Source organism: Coregonus clupeaformis, chromosome 40 (genome assembly GCF_020615455.1).
Source record: "Coregonus clupeaformis isolate EN_2021a chromosome 40, ASM2061545v1, whole genome shotgun sequence".
Lineage (NCBI taxonomy): Eukaryota > Metazoa > Chordata > Actinopteri > Salmoniformes > Salmonidae > Coregonus > Coregonus clupeaformis.
This window is the reverse complement of record NC_059231.1, coordinates 22,839,173-22,866,189: the sequence shown is the minus strand read 5'-3', so window position 1 is coordinate 22,866,189 and position 27,017 is coordinate 22,839,173. Positions and strand designations below refer to the sequence as shown.

The 27,017-nt window shown below is 46.6% G+C and overlaps 1 protein-coding gene across 1 annotated transcript in view; it reads right to left on the bottom strand.

Annotated features, from left to right (window-relative positions):
- Positions 1–27,017, bottom strand: part of LOC121571662 (immunoglobulin superfamily member 3) — a 91,703-nt gene that overhangs the window by 19,701 nt on the left and 44,985 nt on the right. Inside the window, exons 3-6 of the mRNA XM_041883255.2 lie at positions 22,881–23,300; positions 19,196–19,582; positions 12,722–13,129; positions 7,396–7,836 (exon numbers count right to left, since the gene is read on the bottom strand). Coding sequence (XP_041739189.1) covers positions 7,396–7,836; positions 12,722–13,129; positions 19,196–19,582; positions 22,881–23,300 — 1,656 coding nt within the window. The remainder of the gene's footprint in view (positions 1–7,395; positions 7,837–12,721; positions 13,130–19,195; positions 19,583–22,880; positions 23,301–27,017) is intronic.

Below are 27,017 nucleotides of genomic sequence, written 5' to 3'. Positions count from 1 at the left end.
CCACCTTTTGCAGCAATTACAGCTGCAAGTCTCTTGGGGTATGTCTCTATAAGCTTGGCACATTTAGCCACTGGGATTTTTGCCCATTCTTCAAGGCAAAACAGCTCCAGCTCCTTCAAGTTGGATGGGTTCCGCTGGTGTACAGCAATCTTTAAGTCATACCACAGATTCTCAATTAGATTGAGGTCTGGGCTTTGACTAGGCCATTCCAAGACATTTAAATGTTTCCCCTTAAACCACTTGAGTGTTGCTTTAGCAGTATGCTTAGGTTCATTGTCCTGCTGGAAGGTGAACCTCCGTCCCGGTCTCAAATCTCTGGAAGACTGAAACAGGTTTCCCTCAAGAATTTCCCTGTATTTAGCGCCATCCATCATTCCTTCCATTCTGACCAGTTTCACAGTCTCTGCCAATGAAAAACATCCCACAGCAAGATGCTGCCACCACCATGCTTCACTGTGGGGATGGTTCTCGGGGTGCTGACAGGTGTTGGGCTTGCGCCAGACATTTTCCTTGATGTCCAAAAAGTTCAGTTTTAGTCTCATCTGACCAGAGTACCTTCTTCCATATGTTTGGGGAGTCTCCCACATGCCTTCTGGTGAACACCAAACGTGTTTTCTTATTTTTTTCTTTAAGCAATGGCTTTTTCTGGCCACTCTTCCGTAAAGCCCAGCTCTGTGGCGTGTACGGCTTAAAGTGGTCCTATGGACAGATACTCCAATCTCCGCTGTGGAGCTTTGCATCTCCTTCAGGGTTATCTTTGGTCTCTTTGTTGCCTCTCTGATTAATGCCCTCCTTGCCTGGTCCATGAGTTTTGGTGGCGGCCCTCTCTTGGCAGGTTTGTTGTGGTGCCATATTCTTTCAATTTTTTAATAATGGATTTAATGGTGGTCCGTGAGATGTTCAAAGTTTCAGATATTTTTTTATAACCCAACCCTGGTCTGTACTTCTCCAAAACTTTGTCCCTGACCTGTTTGGAGAGCTCCTTGGTCTTCGTGGTGCCGCTTGCTTGGTGGTGCCCTTTGCTTAGTGGTGCTGCAGACTCTGGGGCCTTTCAGAACAGGTGTATATATACTGAGATCATGTGACACTTAAATAAAGTCCACATGTGTGCAATCTAACTAATTATGTGACTTCTGAAGGTAATTGGTTGCACCAGATCTTATTTAGGGGCTTCATAGCAAAGGGGGTGAATACATATGCACGCACCACTTTTCCATTATTTATTTTTTGGAATATTTTGAAACAAGTTATTTTTTTCATTTCACTTCACCAATTTGGACTATTTTGTGTATGTCCATTACATGAAATCCAAATAAAAATCCATTTAAATTACAGGTTGTAATGCAACAAAATAGGAAAACCGCCAAGGGGGATGAATACTTTTGCAAGGCACTGTATAGAACCCATTGCCCTTTATGGTTGTGAGGTCTGGGGTCCGCCACCAACCAAGAATTCACAAAACACCAAATTGAGACTCTGCATGCAGAATTCTGCAAAAACATCCTCCGTGTACAACGTAAAACACCAAATAATGCATGCAGAGCAGAATTAGGCCAATACCCGCTAATTATCAAAATCCAGAAAAGAGCCGTTAAGTTCTATAACCACTTAAAAGGAAGCGATTCCCAAACCTTCCATAACAAAGCCATCACCTACAGAGAGATGAACTTGGAGAAGAGTCCCCTAAGTAAGCTGGTCCTGGGGCTCTGTTCACAAACACAAACAGACCCCACAGAGCCCCAGGACAACAACAACAACAACAACACAATTAGACCTAACCAAATCATGAGAAAACAAAAAGAGAATTACTTGACACATTGGAAAGAACAAACAAAAAAACAGAGCAAACTAGAATGCTATTTGGCCCTAAACAGAGAGTACACAGTGGCAGAATACCTGACCACTGTGACTGACCCAAACTTAAGGAAAGTTTTGACTATGTACAGACTCAGTGAGCATAGCCTTGCTATTGAGAAAGGCCGCCGTAGGCAGACCTGGCTCTCAAGAGAAGACAGGCTATGTGCACACTGCCCACAAAATGAGGTGGAAACTGAACTGCACTTCCTAACCTCCTGCCAAATGTATGACCATATTAGAGACACATATTTCCCTCAGATTACACAGGTCCACAAAGAATTTGAAAACAAACCCAATTTTGATAAACTCCCATAGCTACTGGGTGAAATACCACAGTGTGCCATCACAGCAGCAAGTTTGTGACCTGTTGCCACAAGAAAAGAGCAACCAGTGAAGAACAAACACCATTGTAAATACAACCCATATTTATGTTTATTTATTTTCCCATTTGTACTTTAACTATTTGCACATTGTTACAACACTGTATTTATACACATAATATGACATTTGAAATGTCTTTATTCTTTTGGAACTTCTGAGTGTAATGTTTACTGTTAATTTTTATTATTATTATTTCACTTTTGTTTATGATCTACTTCACTTGTTTTGACAATGTTAACATATGTTTCCCATGCCAATAAAGCACTTAAATTGAATTGAATTGAGAGAGAGAGAGAGAGAGAGAGAGAGAGAGAGAGAGAGAGAGGAACCGTCACTGCAGGTAGTAGAAGAAGAGGAAGAGTAAGGAGAAGGAAAGAAGAGAGAGAAAGAGGGAGGTAGAGATAACGTGAGACAGAGAGAAAGAGCAAGAAAGAGAGAAGACAAGATAAAAAGGAAGAAGGCTATGTCAGGGTGGTTGTGATAAACTCTGAGCCCTGTGGCGTGTGACTCTGGAGAGTTGGGTGGACGACTCCTCCCTAATCCACAGATAAGCGGGAACCTCCCGTCACCGTGGTGATGGTAACGCTATCAATAACAGGGTCAGGGGAGGAGGGGAAGGGCGAGGAGGGCTGGGTGGCATGAAGAGAGCTGTTACTGCCAAGCCCCATTAACACTGAAGACACTTCACTAGCACTAGGCACCAAGACACCACCAGGAGGGGTTGGGCGGATAGTGAAGGGGTGTGGGGAAAGGAGGACAGAGAGAGGAGAGAGAGAGACAGAGAAGGGGGGGGGTGGAAGAAGATAGAAATAGCAGGGGGACACCCTTTACTGACCCAGGTATGATGTACATTTCATCCTATGTATACTGTATCAGCTACAAAGACCAGCTCTTCATTCCATACTGTATATCTGCTTCCCAAATGGCACCCAATTCCCTATAGAGTGCCCTACTTTTGACTATGGTTTGAGCAGGGCTCTGGTCAAAAGCAGTGCACTATATAGGGAATAGGGTGCCATTTTGGACTCAGCCTATGTGGGCTAGTTCCAGTAATAATCAGCATACTGATCAGAATACTGTACTGGAGGCGGCAGGTAGCCTAGTGGTTAAGAGCGTTGGACCAGTAACCGAAAGGTCGCTGGTTCGACTCCCTGAGTCGAGTAGGTGAAACATTTGTCGATGTGGCCTTGAGCAAGGCACTTAACCCTAATTTCTCCTGTAAGTCGCTCTGGATAAGAGTGTCTGCTAAATGATGAAAATGTACTGTATGTAGACTAGAGTGTAGGTGTGGACACCACAGATCTCTCTCTCTCTCCAGGAAGTAGGACACCATCATCTCCCTTTTTATTCCAGCACAGCCTAGAACCAGAGAACGTTAATATCACATTCCTCAAACTATGTGGACGCGCACACACACACACACACTGATGAGAAAATGTATTAAATTCCCCAAACCATCATTAATCTGAGCTCTGGCTCCATTACGGAGAATCAGCATAATAAGAAGGTGTGTGTGTGTGTGTGTGTGGGGGGAGAGTTATGAGTAGCTGGTATTAGATTGTGTAGTGCTGAGTCTGAAGCTTCCCTGGTGATGTGCAGGACTTAACATGTGTTTGCTCTTATTACATTTTACAGAGAGACAAAGAGAAAATGTAATCAGGAGGAATATAATATGTATCCTTCCAAAAGCTCTTTATGTTCCTGGAGAAGAAGACCAGAACACACCTACCAGAGGGGCTGGGGCTGCTGCTGGGGTTATGCTGGGTCTGCTGCTGGGGTTATGCTGGGTCTGGGGTTATGCTGGGTCTGGTGCTGCTCTGGTGTTGGGGTTATGCTGGGCCAGGGCTAGCGCTGGAGCCGAGACTGGGGCCTCACACGTTCCATCTCTCTAGTCCTTTCTAGCTCTTCACATGTCATCCTCAGCTCAGCAGAGGCCCAGTGCAGTCAGAGATGCTGTCCCATCGCAGACAGGGAGCTGCAAACTGCATGTATGCAGAGTATGCATATGAGTAGCATTATGCAGTCAGCAGGCTTGGGTGATATACCGTTTATACCGGGGTATTTTGAAATACCAACGGTATTTTTCAATACTGTTTAAAAAAAGAACTATAAGTTAAGTATAACTATAAGAAATCTAAGATATGTCAAATAAATTATATCCAGCTCAGGGCTCCAGCTATGCATTTGGTTTGCTAACTTGCTAGCTAAGTGGCTCGATGTCAAGATTAAGCTTATTGGTTACAGCAGAGAAATTCAAATCACCTCCTGGATCAAGACCCCTGTTGCCTAAAATGTTTTGTGCATCCAAAAGCGCCCCTTGTGTGCACATTCTCATTTAGCAAAGCGTGGTTAACATTTAGGAAAACAACTAGGGGAAACAGAAGAGACGGCCTACATTCTGACAGAAGAATCACGGCTCTAAATGGAGCCCTGTGACGCGCGTGCGTGTGTGTGTGTGTGTTTGTGTGTGTCAGGACTAGTTGAGGAGGAAAACAGGATTTGACTAAAACAACAGAAAGAAAGTATGGAGAAGCCAATGGGGGAGCTGGATTAGTCCACCTCACAGCCAATCAAACACTCCCGTGAGCCAGAGCCTATACATGGACTTATCATATAGCCACCATAACTGATCACTTCGTCATGGTAACTCATGCCATTGCCAATGTAACCGATCACATTGTCACAGTAACTGACAGCTTTGCCAAGGTAACTGATCACATTGTCATGGAGACAGTGCGGAGCCAGAGAAGAGCGTGAAAGATTTTCTCAATTCTACTCCAAAATGTGTGCGTTCGTGTCGTTGGTCCTCTTCACTAGGGGTAAAGAGAGTAAAGTGCACATCAGGGAAACTAAACAAGCGTTCAGGATGATAAATCGATTGCCAAATGGCTCCTGAAGGGTCTGGTGAGACTGTGTTCAGTTTGAGTGGCTAAGGTCAGAACACTGTCTGTCCCTGTGCTGCTGCAGAGCACAGACATGTTTGTGTTTGTTTGTGTGTGTGTGTGCGCACATGCTTTGAGGTTGGTGTGTGTGTGTATGAGAGAGAGGGAGTGGGACAGAGAGAGAAACCCTGTAGAGTTGACTATATTCTAATGTCTGACTGTCTTATTGATCAGCAGTAACTGAGCTCATCTCCCTGCTGGGTTGTACACACCAGTATAGTGCCATAGCAGCCCCCCCAGTTATAGTAAAGTGGTATAACCCCCCACAGCCAGTCTCAGTTATAGTAAAGTGGTATAACCCCCCACAGCCAGTCTCAGTGATAGTAAAGTGGTATAACCCCCCATAGCCAGTCTCAGTGATAGTAAAGTGGTTTAACCCCCCACAGCCAGTCTCAGTGATAGTAAAGTGGTATAACCCCCCACAGCCAGTCTCAGTGATAGTAAAGTGGTATAACCCCCACAGCCAATCTCAGTGATAGTAAAGTGGTATAACCCCCACAGCCAGTCTCAGTGATAGTAAAGTGGTATAACCACAGCCACCAGTAAAGTAAAGTGGTATAACCCCCACAGCCAGTCTCAGTGATAGTAAAGTGGTATAACCCCCACAGCCAGTCTCAGTGATAGTAAAGTGGTATAACCCCCCACAGCCAGTCTCAGTGATAGTAAAGTGGTATAACCCCCCACAGCCAGTCTCAGTGATAGTAAAGTGGTATAACCCCCCACAGCCAGTCTCAGTGATAGTAAAGTGGTATAACCCCCCACAGCCAGTCTCAGTGATAGTAAAGTGGTATAACCCCCCACAGCCAGTCTCAATGATAGTAAAGTGGTATAACCCCAGGCTGATCCTCCCACTATTGGCCTCACAGGCAGGATAAAAGAAACACCACAGCCCTACCTACACTGCTGTACCGCAGTACTCTGCTGCAGGGTGAAAGGGTGTCTGTGTTTCGAGAGGCCAGGAACTATTGAATTGGAGAGGGGTTTTCCTCCAATGCTTTCCTAAAGCCATTCCCATTAAGCAGGAGCTTCCTGTGTGTGTGTGTGTTTGTGTGTGTGTGTGTGTGTGCGTAGATGGTGAAGGAAAACAGAGAGCAACACAGGGCAAGCCCACACACACACTTTAATGAGGTAGTGCACATTGCACAAACACAAACACTCCTCAGCTCAAGGCCAGAGTGGCAGTAATGTAATTCAGTCTCCTCACAGAGAGAACACATAAACAGCCTGGGAACCCAGGAACACAAGCACTGACATTAACCTCCTCTACACACAAACACAAACTCTGCCTCAATGTCATCAGCGGGTTGTTCAGTGTGTGTGTGTGTGTGTGTGTGTGTAACAGCAAGCTGCCCCCACTGCGACAAGATCGTCAGGTCATGGATTGGCCTATTCAGCCATCTCCAGACCCTAGGCCAGCCAGACCCACACCACAACCCAGACCCCTGATACCTGGAGGGAAATCATACTAGACTATGAGGGATCCTAAAGGAAAGGTATACAGTGTGTGTGTGAGCGAATAAAAGCCTATTATTGCAACAGTGCATGGGGTGTAGTTAGTGAATTGTTGATGAGCGAAACAGTTCAAGGACATATCTCTTACTATTCTCTCTCTCTCACCCATTGTTTTCCTCTCTCTGATCACTATCTCTAGTGGGGACATTAACGATCCATCGTTACTACACTGCTCCATTAGGAGGTTCCGCCTTGCCCAGTGCTGCCACACACACACACACACACACACACACACACACACACACACACACACACACACACACACACACACACACACACACACACACACACACACACACACACACAATTAGTCCATAAACAAGAGAGCAAAAGCAATTAGAGCAGAGAGAGAGAGAGAGAGAGAGCAATTAGAGCAGAGAGAGAGAGACTCTAATACCTATAGGTCCATGGCACCACAGACCTAATGGGCAGAATACACAATGCTAATACAGGACTCACTCCTCAGACTGTACAGGGCTCTCACAGAACACAGGAGGACAGGAGGACAGGGAGGAGAAAACCTGTGCAGCATATGTTCACCTCTAAACATTCCCTGACCTCAGGCCTACCGCAGTCATTCTGTGTGTGTGTCTCTGTTTTGTGTGTTAATTAATGTCCAGAAGTGTGGTTGGTTGGCTACAGGGCTCAAGGTGTGTGTGTGTGTGTGTGTGTGTGTGTGTGTGTGTGTGTGGGTGGCCCCTACCTGGCTGTAACACGCTGATCCCTAGCAGGTTAGATGTCCTGTTGGCCACTTTGCTCCAGGTGTTGTCGTAGTTCCTCCTCCAAAGGAGGGCAGAACACTGATATGTCCCCGCCTCCCTACGCCCGGCACGCGTCACAGACAACCTGAAGTTGGTGTTGGCATGGGAACGGTCCACGGTGGTGCGGGTACCCTGGCCCAGCAGTTGCTCGCCCCACTGCAGCGTGCCCTCACGGGTAAACGTCACCAGGTCTCGGAACTCGCCCGCCGTGCCACCCTCACCACCCTCCCCGGCAGAGCCTGAGCCGGTGGGCATGAAGCGCCAGGTGACGGAGGCGGGCACACGAGGGTTATGGCGGGGCTTGACCAGGCACTGGAGATCAAACGAGTCACCAAAGGTCACGCTAGGCGTCCGCGACGACGCCGACACCACGAAGGAGGATTCTGGGAAAACAGGAAGAGAGGAAATTATGTGTTAATGTTGGAGAGTAAGGCTAAATTCCAAACCGACCCCTAGTTCCTATTCCCTAAATTGGATTACTAGTTCCTATTCCCTAACTCCTATTCCCTAACTCCTATTCCCTAGCTCCTATTCCCTCTCCTATTCCCTAGCTCCTATACCCTCGTTCCTATACCTATTCCCTAACTCCTATTCCCTAACTCCTATTCCCTAACTCCTATTCCCTAACTCCTATTTCCTAGCTGCTATTCCTTAGGCACTTGATGTAGTATGTGAAAGGATTGGAGAGGTAAGCCGTGTGGCAGGCCAGGCAGCATGACAGAGGCCATGGTGGTGACGGACTGTGATGGGACCAACCCTCTGCTGTAATACACAGACAAAGGGGGAGGGAAGGAGTAGGGATTGCAAGACCAAGTGGCATTCAGTGAGAGTTGAATAACTTGCCTTTGATCAACAAGTTAGCCGTTAGAATCCATTCACTGTCCTCTGAAACACAACCGTATAGAGAGGTTGTATACTGTGTGTCTGTAGATTATGTAATGTATAAGGTTTAGTGTTGTCACGATACCAGAATTTCGACTTCGATAACGATACCAGGTTTAGTATCATGAAGTCACAGAATGGCACTTGATCCAGACAGAAGTTTTGAGTTCAATATCATTACATTTGAACTGTTTTGTTGTTGATGAATGTATGCATTAATGAATCAATTATGTAATCAATTTGACTTAGTTGTTTACCATTGTTGTTATATAGTAAGATGGGTAATAATTTATTTGAATGGTAAATCTCTAACCTATTGATAAACTGGGTAAATCAACATGTAGCCTAGGCCTATTCACAATACAGGTGAATGCATATTCAATAGGACACACTGCTTGCATGAAAAACAATCTGTTTCCCTTCCATTTGGGACTTATTTTATTGTACTGATCAACAACATTTGCATAGAAGATCGCAATCTCTTATTTTATAACAGTGTGCGCAGTCTCTTTAAGCCCCATGACATCATTCACACACACAGTCAGTTCGAGACTCGAGCAAAGATCATCTTGCTAACTTCTGTGCAGCAGAAGTGGTGATGCAGCCCAGACTCCCAGTGAGTGCAGTGGTTCCTCAGGACAGGCTAGAGCTAGCCATGAGTAAGTGGAGCTGGAGCAGGAACATGTTCTAGTATCGAAAAAGTAGTGAAGTGTCAGTATACCGTGTAACACTAATAGGGTTAAAGGTCACAGGTGGTTGGATGGGGGAGGACTCTCCTGCTGAGATTAGCACCCACAACATTTACCCAGGGTGCCCTGGGCTAACGGAGCACAGATCGATTTATCATGACTACCCGGCGGCCACAGACAGTGTGTGTGTGAGAGAGAGTGAATGTATGTGTGTCTCATTGCAGTGTGTGTGTGTATGCGTTTGAGTGTGTTTGTAACTGTGTGTCAGAGCAGAGCTCAAAACTAATGGTGATGCACCACCAGAGAAGGCTCCAGGGAGAGATTTGCTCTAAGAGCTGATGTTCGATCTGCTTCTTTCTCTAGCCAATCCAAACCTTCCTCATTAAGATAACAACAGTCACCCTGGTCCAGATAATAGGGCCAACATAGACCTACACTACACCACTTAGAGAGTTGAGAAAGAGGAGGAGGGAGAGATTCCCTGGTACAGTATACTTCACTCCACAGTTCTATCAGATATCCCTCTGTAATATCCTCCATTCTAGTCTGTAATTCTTACTGATATCAACCCATTTCAGTATCTTACTGCCCTCACATACATGTATTTCAGAGAGAGAGAGACAGTGTGAGTGTAATGTTTACTGTAATTTTTTTATTGTTATTTCACTTTTTTTTTATTATCTATTTCACTTGCTTTGGCAATGTAAACATATGTTTCCCATGCCAATAAAGCCCCTTAAATTGACATTGAATTGAATTGAGAGAGAAGCGGTGAGCGTGAGAGAAAGACCTCCTTCGTGATGAACTCAGATTGTGCAGATTTCTCCATTATTCACTTGTCATCTCTCCCTCCTCCCTTGCTCCCTCCCTCCTCTCCTCATCCCTCTCCCCTGGCAGTGAGTTGTCCATAGTGTCCTTCAGGGTGTGTAATCAATGGTTTTATGTCCAGACTGTTGGCTACTGCTGGGACAGCAGCCGCAGCCCATAATTCTACATTAGACAATAACTCTCCTCTCGCTCTCCCTCCATCTCTCATTCAGCCCTTCCCTCCCTCTCTCTGTCTTCTTCCATCCCTCACTGTCGGTCTGTCTGCCTCTGTGACGGGAGAGACAAGTTCAAACTGATCATTCCTTTCCTATTATATTACCTTAATATGCCCTTTCCTATGTATACATCGCCGTGAGTCGACTGTAAGTATATGCCTATCATATGTGTGCATGTGCGCATGCGTGTGTGTTTGCTAATGTGTGTGTATGTGTTAGGTCTAAGAGCCTGGGCTTGTCATCATCACAGACCTGCCAACCAAATCACTCCTGGGGGCTCTTCAGCCAATCAGCTACCAGGATCCCCTGACTACCAAATGAACACCTTCACCATGGCAACGCATCACCTCTCTGTCAAACCCCTGAGGACACTAATCCCCACAGGACAGACAGCCAACTTGGAAAAAGACGCATTGTGAAAAAGGGGAATGGAAGAACAGAAGGAGGAACAGATTAAAGGAGAAGAGAGAGAATAGAGGAGAGGAGGAACAGAGGAAAAGAGTGCGGGCCTATTTATACCTTGGCCGACTGTCACTGCTCTACAGAGGAGACTTCAGTAGAGACTGAGGCAAGCAGATGCTACACATCTTGAAGACACAAGCACGCGCGCACAAACACATGATACAGACACACACAGGGAAACTGACACACATACTGTACACACAAATAAAATAAAAACGTGTAAGAACAATAAAAAAACAAGCATCTACATAATCTACATACAGGTAACTGCCAAAATAATGGAAACACTTGAGTAAATGAGGGATACAAAGTATACTGAAAGCAGGTGCTTCCACATGTGTGGTTCTTGAGCATATTAAGTAATTAACATCCCATCATGCTTAGGGTCATGTATAAAAATGCCCAGTTGCCCATTAATTTGGTTACCACGGCTATAGAAGAAGAGATATGTGACTTTAAAAGAAGGGTCTCAAAGGAGCATAGGGTGTGTGTGTCTCAGTCACCAGATCTCAACCCAAATGAACACTTATGGGAGATTCTGGAGCGGCACCTGATACGGTGTTTTCCACCACCATCAACAAAACACCAAATTATGGAATTTATTGTGGAAGAATGGTGTTGCATCCGTCCAATAGAGTTCCAGACACTTGTAGAATCTATGACAAGGCACATTGAAGCTGTTCTGGCGGCTAGTGGTGGCCCAATGCCCTATTAAGACACTTTATGTTGGTGTTTCCTTTATTTTGGCAGTTACCTGTAATTGATCAGTTGTTGCTAAAACACAACAAATGTCCAATTAAAAAGCTGACATATTTTCTCTCCCTCCACAGCACCACGATATTCTGCTGCAGGGACTAATCCCTTCTCTTGCTGTGTGTGTGTGTGTGTGTGTGTGTGTGTGTGGTGTGTGTGCGCGCGACTGTGCACTGAGCCCTTGGTTCCCCAACGCCTCAGTCAGTGCGCCGCACCAGTGCCTCTCTCAGTCAGCCTGTACCAGGGATGTTCAGCTTAACTCACTGACAGAGGAAAGCCTGCCCACTGCTAAACACATTTCCATTTTAATAATTCTAGATAATCTGCGTGTACGCAAGTAGTGTGAGTGTTTGTCTCAAGTCAAGATTGTGTGTGTTGTGTCTATAATATCATGAAATATAAAAACTACATCTGAAGTCAGAATGGTGTGTGTGTGTGTGTGTGTGTTGTAGTGGCACATACCCCTTGGCACTGCATGAATAAAGCATGCTTTATTTTCCAGCCCACACCAGCCTCTCAGTGAGCTATTCATCACAATCTCTTACAACAGGTATGAAAATGACTGCTCTCTTTGTGTTCCTGACATCCCCCTGCACACGCTTACCACCTGTCTACACATGGAAGGACTGGACATGTGTGTGTGTGTGTATGTGCATTTTGGTGCTCAAGAAATGTCTTCACAGCGATGCTCTTGATGTGTGTATATTTTACATTTACGTCATTTAGCAGACACTCTTATCCAGAGCGACTTACAGTTAGTGCATACATTTTTTTTATATATATTTTTTATACTGGCCCCCCGTGGGAATCGAACCCACAACTCTGGCGTTGCAAACGCCATGCTCTAACAACTGAGCTACCTCCCTGCCGGCCATTCCCTCCCCTACCCTGGACGACGCTGGGCCAATTGTGCGCCGCCCCATTGGTCTCCCGGTTGCGGCCGGCTACGACAGAGCCTGGATTCGAACCAGGATCTCTAGTGGCACAGCTATGCAGTGCCTTAGACCACTGTGCCACTCGGGAGACATGTGTGTGTTCTCCTGTTGCATAAGTTTACAACTTGTCGTGACAGAGATGACCTTGATGTGTGTGTGTGTGGGTATACTGTATGTGTGTGTGAGCTGACAAGGTTAAAATCTGTCGTTCTGCCCGAGAAAGGCAGTTAACCCCCTGTTCCCTGGGCGCCGATGACGTGGATGTTGATTAAGCCAGCCCCCCGCACCTCTCTGATTCAGAGGGGTTGGGTTAAATGTGGAAGACACATTTCAGTTGAATCCATTCAGTTGTACAACTGACTAGGTATCCCCCTTTCCCTTTATATACTCTGTGTGTGTGTCAGGGTCCCGTGTGTGTGTATGTATGTATGTATGTATGTATGTATGTATGTATGTATGTATGTATGTCTTCCTGAGTCATGAGTCCCTGCTACACACACTCACCCACGGTCTTAACAGTGATGGCCTTGGTGGCTGATTTCTCTCCTATCTTCTCCCAGCTCTGCTCCGGCTCTGTCCCGGCTTCCACCCACTCTGTGGCCGTGCACCGGTACAGCCCCTCATCCCCAGGCAGGGCGTTGTATAGGGACAGGGTATAGATGTCCTCTCGTACCCTCTCTACCCGGATCTCCCCGTAGCTGGAGCGCTCACGGTACCCAGGGCCTGGTCGGATGGTCCCGTCGCGGTCTACGGAGACCAGGTCCTGGGGAGGGGTGGAGCCCTGCTTCTCACTCCACTGCCAGGCCACAGAGAGAGGACCCGTGGTGGAGTGGATGGAGCAGGTCAGCTGAACCACGTCCCCCTCCTGGACCTCTGACAAGTTACTGGACAAAGACACTGTGATGTTACTCTCTGGTGGAGGGAGAGAGGAGTGGGGAGAGAGAGATAGTTCAGAGAGGGAGAGTATAGAGAGGGAGGGATGTGGTAGAGGGAGAGGGAGACGGAGTGAGAGAGAACAAATACAAAATAAGTCAAAATTGACCAAAACCTCTCCAATATGACATTTTGACAGGGCTTTAAATTAAAATAATCAAATACTAGAACCAGGCTTCACATGTTGAAAAATTCATATAGGACAAAAAGAACCACGGGCAGTATCGTGTCTACCAGTGACTGGAATATACTACTGACTAGCCTATGCATGTACTGTATTTATGTCACAGCAGCCTGTGTGTCTGTGGAGATGATCACTCGACTCTGGCCTAGGGGCACCTGAGAGAAAGAGAGAGAGTAACTGTCAGACACACAAAGACCCCAGTGGACTGATGCGTGGGGGTGGACTTCTGCCACCTAATGTAACGGCGTTACCCCGGTCCACCCAAGGCTTAGGAGCTGGGCCTGAAACCACACGGCTCAGCATCTGAGAAATTCCTCCTCAGAAGAAAGTGCTGAAGGATAAAAGTCTTCAGCTGCCCATCCCCTGTGCTTTAAAACAGACCCTCTCTTTCCTTCTCGCACCACTTCAGCGCCTTTCACACACTGCAGAGCCTGGCAGAGTGCTGCCCGGCCCCAACACCCCCTTTATTTCCCGCTCTCTTTCTCTCTCTCTCCCTTGTTCCCTCCATCTCGTTCTCTCTGCCGTCAGAGTATGAGGGGTTGACTGGGAGCTAACCACCCCTCTTAACAAGCCCCAGGCCAGGGAGAATACAGAATGAAGCAGCCTTCCTGGGAGCTAACCACTCCTACTAACAAGCCCCAGACCTGGGTGAAAACAGAATGAAGCATTCTTCCTGGGAGCTAACCACCCCTCCTAACAAGCCCCAGTCCTGGGTGAATACAGAATGAAGCAGCCTTCCTGGGAGCTAACCACTCCTCCTAACAAGCCCCAGCCCTGGGTGAAAACAGAATGAAGCAGCCATCCTTGGAGCTAACCACTCCTCCTAACAAGCCCCAGCCCTGGGTGAATACAGTATGAAGCAGCCTTCCTGGGAGCTAACCACTCCTCCTAACAAGCCCCAGCCCTGGGTGAATACAGAATGAAGCAGCCTTCCTGGGAGCTAACCACTCCTACTAACAAGCCCCAGACCTGGGTGAAAACAGAATGAAGCATTCTTCCTGGGAGCTAACCACCCCTCCTAACAAGCCCCAGTCCTGGGTGAATACAGAATGAAGCAGCCTTCCTGGGAGCTAACCACTCCTCCTAACAAGCCCCAGCCCTGGGTGAAAACAGAATGAAGCAGCCATCCTTGGAGCTAACCACTCCTCCTAACAAGCCCCAGCCCTGGGTGAATACAGTATGAAGCAGCCTTCCTGGGAGCTAACCACTCCTCCTAACAAGCCCCAGCCCTGGGTGAATACAGAATGAAGCAGCCATCCTTGGAGCTAACCACTCCTCCTAACAAGCCCCAGCCCTGGGTGAATACAGAATGAAGCAGCCTTCCTGGGAGCTAACCACTCCTCCTAACAAGCCCCAGCCCTGGGTGAATACAAAATTAAGCAGCCTTCCTGGGAGCTAACCACTCCTCCTAACAAGCCCCAGCCCTGGGTGAATACAGAATGAAGCAGCCTTCCTGGGAGCTAACCACTCCTCCTAACAAGCCCCAGCCCTGGGTGAATACAGAATGAAGCAGCCTTCCTGGGAGCTAACCACTCCTCCTAACAAGCCCCAGCCCTGGGTGAATACAGAATGAAGCAGCCTTCCTGGGAGCTAACCACTCCTCCTAACAAGCCCCAGCCCTGGGTGAATACAGAATGAAGCAGCCTTTCACACTTACATGAACAAATGGAAGGCCTCCATCCCTGTCTCTTTTTCTCCATCTTTCAATTTCACCCCAGCTTTTCCCTGTGTTAAATACATGATACGTTCTCTCTGTCTCTCAGCTCTTAGTGTCAATGTAGATGTGTATGAACATCACACATGGTTAGGCAGGCAGAGGGCAGCTTCTCTCCTCTTCAAACCTGCCTGTTTTTCTCTTTCTCCTCTCTCAGTTCTCTCTCTATTTACAGTGGGGAAAAAAAGTATTTAGTCAGCCACCAATTGTGCAAGTTCTCCCACTTAAAAAGATGAGAGAGGCCTGTAATTTTCATCATAGGTACACGTCAACTATGACAGACAAATGGAGGGAAAAAAATCCAGAAAATCACATTGTAGGATTTTTAATGAATTTATTTGCAAATTATGGTGGAAAATAAGTATTTGGTCACCTACAAACAAGCAAGATTTCTGGCTCTCACAGACCTGTAACTTCTTCTTTAAGAGGCTCCTCTGTCCTCCACTCGTTACCTGTATTAATGGCACCTGTTTGAACTTGTTATCAGTATAAAAGACACCTGTCCACAACCTCAAACAGTCACACTCCAAACTCCACTATGGCCAAGACCAAAGAGCTGTCAAAGGACACCAGAAACAAAATTGTAGACCTGCACCAGGCTGGGAAGACTGAATCTGCAATAGGTAAGCAGCTTGGTTTGAAGAAATCAACTGTGGGAGCAATTATTAGGAAATGGAAGACATACAAGACCACTGATAATCTCCCTCGATCTGGGGGCTTCACGCAAGATCTCACTCCGTGGGGGTCAAAATGATCACAAGAACGGTGAGCAAAAATCCCAGAACCACACGGGGGGGACCTAGTGAATGACCTGCAGAGAGCTGGGACCAAAGTAACAAAGCCTACCATCAGTAACACACTACGCCGCCAGGGACTCAAATCCTGCAGTGATAGACGTGTCCCCCTGCTTAAGCCAGTACATGTCCAGGCCCGTCTGAAGTTTGCTAGAGTGCATCCAGAAGAGGATTGGGAGGATGTCATATGGTCAGATGAAACCAAAATATAACTTTTTGGTAAAAACTCAACTCGTCGTGTTTGGAGGACAAAGAATGCTGAGTTGCATCCAAAGAACACCATACCTACTGTGAAGCATGGGAGTGAAAACATTATACTTTGGGGCTGTTTTTCTGCAAAGGGACCAGGACGACTGATCCGTGTAAAGGAAAGAATGAATGGGGCCATGTATCGTGAGATTTTGAGTGAAAACCTCCTTCCATCAGCAAGGGCATTGAAGATGAAACGTGGCTGGGTCTTTCAGCATGACAATGATCCCAAACACACCGCCCGGGCAACGAAGGAGTGGCTTCGTAAGAAGCATTTCAAGGTCCTGGAGTCTCCAGATCTCAACCCCATAGAAAATCTTTGGAGGGAGTTGAAAGTCCGTGTTGCCCAGCGACAGCCCCAAAACATCACTGCTCTAGAGGAGATCTGCATGGAGGAATGGGCCAAAATACCAGCAACAGTGTGTGAAAACCTTGTGAAGACTTACAGAAAACGTTTGACCTGTGTCATTGCCAACAAAGGGTATATAACAAAGTATTGAGAAACTTTTGTTATTGACCAAATACTTATTTTCCACCATAATTTGCAAATAAATTCATAAAAAATCCTACAATGTGATTTTCTGGATTTTTTTTCCTCATTTTGTCTGTCATAGTTGACGTGTACCTATGATGAAAATTACAGGCCTCTCTCATCTTTTTAAGTGGGAGAACTTGCACAATTGGTGGCTGACTAAATACTTTTTTCCCCCACTGTATATATCCATCTCTTCTCTGTGTGTTTCTATCCTTCTTTCTCTTCACTCCTCTCTCTCTCTCAGTCCCTTCCTTTTCTCTCTCTCTGTGTGTCTTCCTCTCTACTGCCCGTCTCTCGCTCCCGCTTTCCCTTTCTCTGTGTGTTTGTAATTCATAGCAGCGCGTCAAGACCCCTCCCCCTGCCCAAGGTAAACTCATTCATCAGGACTGATTTGTCAGCACTGTTTACATCTCTCTCTTCCCTCTGCCCACCCTCCTGCTCTCAACCTTCTCTAACCCATACTCCCCCCATCACCGCTGCTAATGGGTCCAGATACAAGGGGTGGTAAAAGAGGTGGGTGGGTTGGGGGGGTTACCCTGACCCCATACGGGGGGAGTTACCCTGATCCCATACAGGGGAGTCACCCTGACCCCATACCCTTACCCTTCTACCCCTCTACCTGCTCCACTCTCCATTAAGACCTCCCTCCCTGCTGTAACCATGGTTATTAAACTGCAAAAGAAACTCCATAAAATGCTTTTATAGAACATTAAACCTATTTGTTAGGGAAACAAAAGGTTCCATTAGGGAGAATCCCTGGGGATTACTGGGGCCATGTGGGGGCCAGGGGGGCTTTGTTTTGGGACAGTTTGTTCGGGAGTGGGGTGAAGTGGGGGGTGTTTGGGTAAGGTCAGGATGGTTGGGTGCAGGTGGTGGATGATGGCATATTTAGGGTGAGATGGGGTGGGTTGTTATTGTGTTTTAATGCTGGTAACAGCTGACTTTAGCATTCAACACCAGCCCTTAGAAAGAGAGAGTGAGGGATAGAGAGGAGGGTGCTGTAGAGGGGCTATAGAGTTGCAGACCGAAGGGGAGCCACTAAACTAGAAGACAGAGAGGATACATCAGGATAGAAAGAGAAAGAGAGAGGATGAGAACATTGGGCACTGAAGGTTTTGGAAGGGTTGTATTAGCTAGATTAGGCTTCATATCGCCTCCCAGTGTTCCAGCATGCCTCTAGTCACTCAGCTCCAGCAGAACACATTAATTTAGCCCAGGGATCCATTAGTGGGCCCTGGAGAGCTAGGCCCCATTCTCTCCCTCTCTCCTTCTTCACACTCTCATTTCACGGCTGTTAGCTCAGCCTCCTGCATCCTCCTCTCCAGCTCTCTCCATTATCCAAACTAGCAGCACTCGCACGGAGCCCTGAGCTGAGGAAATGTGAAGGACCATAATACTGCATTACCAATATTTAGCAATCCACTCAGACAGAAAATGAGTGACGGGGGAAAAGTCGATACAGTTACATATCACAATATTATTTTGGACTATATTATATTGATACTTTGACTCCAAGTACGAATAATATTTGAATTGCTAGGTAGTGTTATCTAGCGCTAGTCAGCTGTACCTGCACCCAAACTCCAGTATTTTTCCTTTTATAGCTTGTTCTCCATCTTCTTTTTAAATAGTGATAATAGCAATAATATCGCAGTATCGAATCGCGAGAATCACAATACATATCGTATCGGCACCCAAGTATCATGATAGTATCATATCGTGAGGTCCCAGGCAATTCCCAGCCCTATAGAAAATAATGGTGGAATAAAGAGTGGCTTTATTCTCAGTGAGACTCACGGTCCACAATAGAGGCTCTACTGTTCTCTGGAAGAGATGTATCTGACCTCCGCTCTGGGAGAATACATAATGTATATCATTAGAAAAGCATACTACTATCAAAGGGCCAATCAGATGTTGTTTAACTCAGTGGTTCCCAAACTGTGGGGCGCGTCCCCCATGGTCGGCATGGGGGTGCGGGGGCGCAGCTTTAAACTTACTCTTGAACGTTTGTAATAGTAGAATGCTAGGTGTAAATTCGAAATTAGGTAGTGCATCATCAGTTCCTCTTGTCATGTTAGTCATTGCATACCTTAGAGAGCTATTTATAACTTGTCAGAAATGTCCAGATCAACTAGCCCATGTCAGCCAAAACATTTTTTTCCCGTTTTTTAGCCCTTAGATATTGTTGTAATTTTTAGATCACAAAAATATCACATGAATACACATTAGACATGGTAAAATGTATAGAATTGCAAGACAATTAGTTTTAAAACTGCAAAATGTTCTTTGTACCCCATGACAAAATGTGTAGAATTGCAGGAAATAAGCTTTAAACCTGCAAAATTCTCTCCACCAACAAGAGGGGTGTGAACAGTTTGTGACATGAACACTGCTTGTGCCCATAGAAATAGATTTGGCGCGCACGCAGGGTGGACGTGGGATGTTCACCAATGCTGGAAGGGGGGCCCCGAGTGAAAAAGTTTGGGAATCCCTGGTTTAACTGAACAAGGGGCCAATGAGTGGCCTTTTACTAACACAGGAGCCAATAGCGTGCCGTGTTGATACTCACTGATGGGCTGCACAGTGATCTGGACGTTGCGTGATCTCTTGCTCCGGTCTATAAAGTCCCCGGTGGGTGTCTTCTCCCTCTCCATGACTCTACAGATGTATTTCCCAGCATCCTCTGGTCGGAGGCGCTGCAACTTCAGCAGGTGCACGGCAGGGCTCTCCTTGCGCACAGTCATGTGACCGGCTGCCTCGCGCGCCACGTAGTCGGGTCCCAGGACGGGCACAGCGCTGGGCCCTATCACAGCAACCGACGAGCTGCTGAACACCCACGACACCGAGAAGAAGCGCTCGGGCACGCTCTGGGCATCGATGGTGCAGCGCAGCTCCAGCGGCTCGCCCGCCGTGAAGGACCGCCGCTCCGTGCTCACCTGGATAGAGAAGTCCCGATCTGGGGGAGAGGGGGGGAGAGAGAGAGCGAGAGCGAGAGCGAGAGCGAGAGAGAGAGAGAGAGAGAGAGAGAGAGAGAGAGAGAGAGAGAGAGAGAGAGAGAGAGAGAGAGAGAGAGAGAGAGAGAGAGAGAATGAGTTAGAAAGCAGAGTTGAGGCAGAATTTAGCTCCTCCTCCTTCACATCTTCACACTCCAGTCCCTAATCAAGAGGATGTTCATTTCCCCCTGGATGCTGACTTCCTGATCTGGGGGGAGGAAAGGGGAGAGGGATAAGAGAAAATTGGCATTTTTAACATTTACCATCAGTATGGTTTCAGCTCTGCCAGTCTCTCCCAAAGACAGAAGGACAGAGAGAGGGAAGAAGTCATCAACTCTGATTTAGCTGTTGCATATCACATGTTCCCTTATCCTCATATAATGCATGACAGCTTGACTAGCTGCTCGGGATAGAGACCTGCTTTAAATACGAGCACATTAAATTAAAATGCATCACACTAACACATCCTATTCTTTAATGTCTACTGCTTGTCACATTGGGGGCGGAGACAGCGAGAGAAGGAGGATCAGAAAGAGAAAGAGAGGGAGGAGTCAGCTATGCCCACAGTAAAGCACAGCACCTTCAGCCTCCTCCTCTCCCCTTGGTTTCACCTCCAACACAAAAACACAGCTAATTAAGATTCTCTACAGCAGACGAAAAAAGCCTCGCCGCTCTGCTCGTCTCCTTCGCTCATCTCCTTCGCTCATCTCCTTCGCTCTTCCTGACAGAAGAGAGAGGAGAGGAGCCCGAGCAAACATTGTCAGCGCAGCCTTTGCTGCCTACACCTCTTTGACCAGGCTCCCAATTACAGATGGACTCTGCACACGGTGGCACCAGCGTTTTATTGACAGTATTAATTTCAACATGACGAGCAGCGGTATGCTGTCTGCATCCCTCTCCTTCTCTGCTCCTCTCCACTCTGCCTGGCTCAATCAGTGAGGTGCTAGCCACTGGCTGTAATTATAAAGACTTTAAACAGACTTCCTGAGAAAACACAGTCGTGGAAAAGTTCAAAGCCTGCCATTTGAAGAGGGGAGGGGGATGAATGTTTACATGTACACACACACACACAGTCTCTAAAATAACAATGAGCCTAATAGCTAACAGTCTGGCACTAACTGGAAAGATACAAGCACACTCACACACACACACAGACAGACAGACACACACAGGTCATCACTAACAGAGCGGAAAGCAGATCCCAGAACAAAGACCAGTGACGGTCTGTCCCTCATTGACCAATGAAGCGGCAGGATATTGCATTGTGACATCAGAGCTGGGCTGACTGTATTCCTGTCTGGATCTAAATTCATGGAGCTGTGACCTGCTTTACAAGGACACTGCCTCAACTTAGAGTTCAACAACAAACATGGCCATGGGAAACTGGGTCGTATTCACTAGGCACACCAAACTGAAGCAAACGGATGAAAATGGGGAGGTACCATCTCAACTTGTCCAATAGGAAATGCTTGTTTACGTTTTCCATTGCACAACGTTTTGAAACTTTTTGCTATGATGTGTCTTAATGAATACTACCCTGAACTGTGCCCGAGCAATACTGAGAGGTGAGAGACACGGAGGAAGAGAGGAACTGAAAGTGGAGACATGCACCTGTCAACTTTTGTAATCAATTAAACGTGAAAAGAAACATAGCCAAATCAGATGCAGCGAGAGAGTAGGAAACTGCAGAAAACAGGTAGAGAGATATTTTAAAAGCGGGAGTTAGAAAGCGAGAGAGTTGGGAAAAGATAAAAGGGCGCAAGGGAGAGAGGTGTGGGATGAAACGTTAAAGGGAGAAAGAGAGGGTATGAAAACAGAAAAAGGCAAGAAGAGAGAGCAGAGAACAAGAAGAGAGTGAAAAAACATCAAAAAGAGAGAGCGGTTTAGAGAGAGATGTGTAGAGGGAGAGATATGACAAGAAAGGGAGAGAACGATAAAGTAAGGGAGAGAGAGAGATGGAAAGCGAAGAAGAGGTCCATTAGGATTCTGTCCTTGTCTAGCCTCTCTCCTCTCTGTCTATGTGTGATTAGCCAGTGATGGGGCTGTCTCAGGGTCCTCTCTCTCTCCCTTCAATACACACAGCCTAATGAAAGAGCCTCACACACACACAAGCAGGTGTACACACACACACATAATCAGTAGACACATACATGCACACAAACGCCCTGCTCTACTCCGTTTGTCACGCTACAATACTCCCATCCATTATAGATTATAAAAGAGAGAGACAGAAGAGAGAAAAGAGAGAGAAGAGAGTGGGTGTAAGAAGCAGAGCTCTATGTGCCTCTCCTGGCTGACTTATTGCTCTTCTGAGAGACATAATCTTCCTATCGAACATCCTCTGATCACGATCTGTGGCGCCATTAACAATCAATTAATAATTCCACTGTCATTCTTAAAAAAAAAAAAAAAATTTTGCATTATCTACTGGTATAGTGTTCCTGGATCTGGAGAAAGACAGTATTGTACTGTACATTGGCCCTGTATTTAATGTGTGTGTGTGTGTTTTGGGGGATTTTCCTATCCTTGTGGGGACCAGAAGTCCTCACAAGGATCGTACAGTGCGTGTGTAGCTCAGACTCTGTTCTTGTGCCCTGTCTGCTGGGTTAGAGGTCGACAGCTAATTATAATATCATAAGAAGCAGAATCTCTTTGCTCTGTCTCGCTCTCTCGCCTGCCCCCCTCCTCTCTCTCTCTCTCCGCTTTTCTCCTCCTCTCTCACTCCCTCTGATCTCTGGGGGAATTTCCCCAGTATAACTGTGGATGGCTGAGAGATTTAACTCTCGTCACAAACAGAGCAGTATGTCTCATATACAGTAGACTAGCCCAGACACAAAGGGAGTGTTTCACTGTAGGATACAGAGGGGGAACAGTGAGGAATATAAATGACATTTCGCCTCTGACTTCAAGGTCACAGGAAGCCTAATGAGATGACGTACTACTATCACGTCAGCATGAAACACTCCATTATTGTCAGGGTGTGTGTACTTCCTGATTTCTGACCCTGTGCGATCTCTGACCCTTGTAACAGTCCAGCTTTGTGTTTCCTGTATGCCAGTCAACACATGCATGATGCACGTATACACTGATAAGGGCAGTCTGTAGAGGTTTGGTAAGCCCTACTTAGTGCTCTAATGAGCTTAGTGAGAGATACTGATCAGCCCTCGGAGAGTATGTGTGTGTGTGACGAGTCACAACCTTACACACACACACACACACACACACACACACACATCTCCACTCCCATCTCCCCCTACTCACCAGTGGGCTGTATACGTAGCTGGGTCTTGTCGGCCTGCTTGCGGGTCATAGCGAACCAGCTGTGGTCGGGGTCCTGGATCCACTCTGCAGCCTGGCAGTAGAGCAGACCCTGGTCAGCAGGCTGCAGCCGGTGGATGGTCAGCCTGTAGGATGTAGCGCTGGTCTTATCCAGCCTCAGGTCTCCTGAGGTCATCCTCTGTTTGTAAGGCCCGCCGGCACGGAGGACAAAGTCCCGGGACAGGGTGAGGATCTCCAGGGGTGGGGCGGAAGCGTCTTCAGGGGAACGCAGGTACCAACCCACAGACAGGTGTGTGTGCTGCTCCGTCGCCCGGGAAACCTCACAGCTGAGCTGGAGCGTGTCACCCTCCACCTGGGAGAGGGTCTGTGGCGGCGCGGTGACGGTGAGGGAGTCGGGGATGACTGCAGGAGGAGAGAAAGAAGAAGAGAACTGAGTGTCACGTCAGTGGTTCAGTGTCCCGTCAGTGGTTCAGTGTTCCGTCAGAGGTTCAGTGTTCCGTCAGTGGTTCAGTGTTCCGTCAGTGGTTCAGTGTCCCGTCAGTGGTTCAGTGTCACGTCAGTGGTTCAGTGGCATATGATGGATTAGAGTTGGAGCACATTGTTTGGTTAGCACATGGATCAAAGTTGTGGCTTTCATTCCCACATATACTATATTTACATATGTCAACTTTAAGTGGCTTTAGATTAAAGCATTTGCTATATGACATTGTTGTTGTTATATTTCTATTACATCAGCCCTATGCGCTGACACCTTCCCCTAGCGTATAGCATAACCCTCTCACACATACAGAACCCCTCTCTCCCTCCCTCCCTCCCTCCCTCCCTCCCTCCCTCCCTCCCTCCCTCCCTCTCTCGCTCTCCCTCCCTCTCTCGCTCTCCCTCCCTCTCTCGCTCTCCCTCCCTCCCCCTCCCTAGCCCTCCCTCCCTCATGGACCCCACACACAAGCTGTTCACTGCCTTACCATCAGGCAGACGTATCGGCGCATGAGGTCTGATACCAACAGGCTCAGAGACAGTTTCTATCTACAAGCCATCAGACTACTGAACATTTGAACTGGACTGACCACCTGCCTTGACTCTTCGCACTTCAGCACACATGCACTCACTCACGTACACACCCACACAGACACACACAAACTCACCACAATTGCTGCTACCAGACTTATTATTATTGCTAAATACTGCACAATTTAGACACTTGCCCCCCGATTCCCCCTTCCCCAAAACACATGTAAATATTGTACTATAAATTGTGCCTTTCTGTATTATATTTATGCTAAAATCTTTATTCCATTCTACTGAGCCATTTACTTTATGTTCGTATTCTTATCTTGTATTATTTCTTATTGTTGTTGCATTGTCCAGAAGGAACCTGCAAGTAAGCATTTTGTTGGATGGTGTATACCATGTGTATCCTGTACATCCGACTAATAAAACTTGAAACGTATAACTGTCTCTCTACACAAACACAAACACACACACGCACAAACACACACAGAAACACACACACAAACACACAGTGACCGCCCTAACCTTGTGAAGCCTCAGATGGAGCTTTTCCCTGTAGGTCTACCAGATCACACACTCTAAATATACAGACAATGTATTTGGAATGAGAACACATTTCAGCATTAGCTACTATCTATAACTGACAACATAAAGAGTCAAACCCGGCCGGTTAAGAACAGAGAGAAAGAGAGGGAAAGCGGGAGAGAAGAGAGCGACATGACAGGTTTGGGAGGGAGGACTGGTTAAACACTCTATACATCTCCAGAAATAAACCCTGGTTACGCTGTCTGGGGAGAGGGCTCGGCAGGCAGCAGGATTATTATGGGATGGAAGACGATGAAATGTCCCAGCAGCAGCCAGAGGGTGTGTGTGAAGATACATCCTGCCTAAATGTCTGTCAGTTGGATTAATATCTTGTTTGGGTCCTATTATCTCAGTAGGAAATGGCTCATCTAACCGGTCAGGGGCTGTGATGTGCTTTAGATCTAATGATTGAGACACACACACACACACAAACACTCTGCCCTAGGGTGTAAATACATTAGTGTGTAGCACACAATGTGCAGAAGCAGCAGTCATCCTTTTAGCTGGCCTGGACAAATGAATGTGGGATGGTATAATGTAGGGACTGGGTGTAGGCTTTCCAGTAATACAGTGCGGTATGTTAAAGCTCTGGTTTATATGCTTGGCTATTCAAGGGCCTTGTCAAGATGCATGGTATTGGAGTGCATTGTGCAGCAGGCACCTGGTATGGAAGTGCTTTGTAGATGCACGGCTATTGAAACACTTAAGCATTGTTATTGTGGAGATGACACATGGGCTGGTTTCAAGCCTGGTGGTATCCATCTATCCTGAAGTTATCCTGGTATGACTGAGCATAGATGCTAAAAACAGCTTGTATGTTTGTCTGTGTGTGTGTGTGTGTGTGTGTGTGTGTATGTGTGTATGTGTGTGTGTGTGTGTGTGTGTGTGTGTGTGTGTGTGTGTGTGTGTGTGTGTGTGTGTGTGTGTGTGTGTGTGTGTGTGTGTGTGTGTGTGTGTGTAGAACTGGGATGACAAACCTAAAATTATCAACACCAACCATACCGATCACTTATCGCAGACATTTTGCTTACAGTGCATTCGGAAAGTTTTCAGACCCCTTGACTTTTTCCACATTTTGTTACGTTACAGCCTTATTCTAAAATTGATTAAATAGTTTGTTTTCTCATCAATCTACACACAATACCCCATAATGACAAAGCAAAAACTGTTTTTTTGAAATGTTTGCAACTGTATAAAAAAATTATTTAATATAACATTTACATAAGTATTCAGACCCTTTACTCAGTACTTTGTTGAAGAACCTTTGGCAGTGATTACAGCCTCGAGTCTTCTTGGGAATGACGCTAGAAGCTTGGCACACCTGAATTAGGGGAGTTTCTCCCATTCTTCTCTGCAGATCCTCTCAAGCTCTGTCAGGTTGGAGTGGAGCGTCGCTGCACAGCTATTTTCAGGTCTCTCCAGAGATGTTTGATCGGGTTCAAGTCCTGGCTTTGGCTGGGCCACTCAAGGACATTCAGAGATTTGTCCCGAAGCCATTCCTGCATTGTCTTGGCTGTGTGCTTAGGGTCGTTGTCCTGTTGGAAGGTGAACTTTTGCCCCAGTCTGAGGTCCTGAGCACTCTGGAGCAGATTTTCATCAAGGAGCTCTCTGTACTTCGCTCTATTCATCTTTCCCTCGATCCTGACTAGTCTCCCAGTCCCTGCCACTGAAAAACATCCCCACAGCATGATGCTGCCACCACCATGCTTCACCGTAGGGATGGTGCAAGGTTTCCTTCAGACGTGATGCTTGGCATTCAGGCCAAAGAGTTCAATCTTGGTTTCATCAGACCAGAGAATCTTGTTTCTCATGGTCTGAGAGTCCTTTAGGTGCCTTTTGGCAAGCTCCAAGTGGGCTGTCATGTGCCTTTTACTGAGGAGTGGCTTCCGTCTGACCACTCTACCATAAAGGCCTGATTAGTGGAGTGCTGCAGAGATTTTTGTCCTTCAGGAAGGTTCTCCCATCTCCAAAGAGGATCTCTGGAGCTCTGTCAAAGTGACCATCAGGTTCTTGGTCACCTCCCTGACCAAGGCCCTTCTCCCCCAATTGCTCAGTTTGGCCTGGCGGCCAGCTCTAGGAATAGTCTTGGTGGTTCCAAACTTCTTCCATTTAAGAATGATCGAGGCCACTGTGTTCTAGGGGACCTTCAATGCTGCAGAAGTTTTTGGTACCCTTCCCCAGATCTGTGCCTCGACACAATCCTGTCTCGGAGCTCTAAGGACAATTCCTTCGACCTCATGGCTTGGTTTTTTCTCTGATATGCACTGTCAACTGTGGGACCTTATATAGACAGGTGTGTGTCTTTCCAAATCATATCCAATCTATTGAATTTACCACAGGTAGACTCCAATCAAGTTGTAGAAACATCTCAAGGATAATCAATGGAAACAGGATACACATGAGCTCAATTTGGAGTCTCATACCAAAGGATCTGAATACTTTTGTAAATAAGGTATTTTTGTAATATGTTTTTTATAAATTTGCAACAATTCTAAAAACCTGTTTTCGCTTTGTCATTATGAGGTA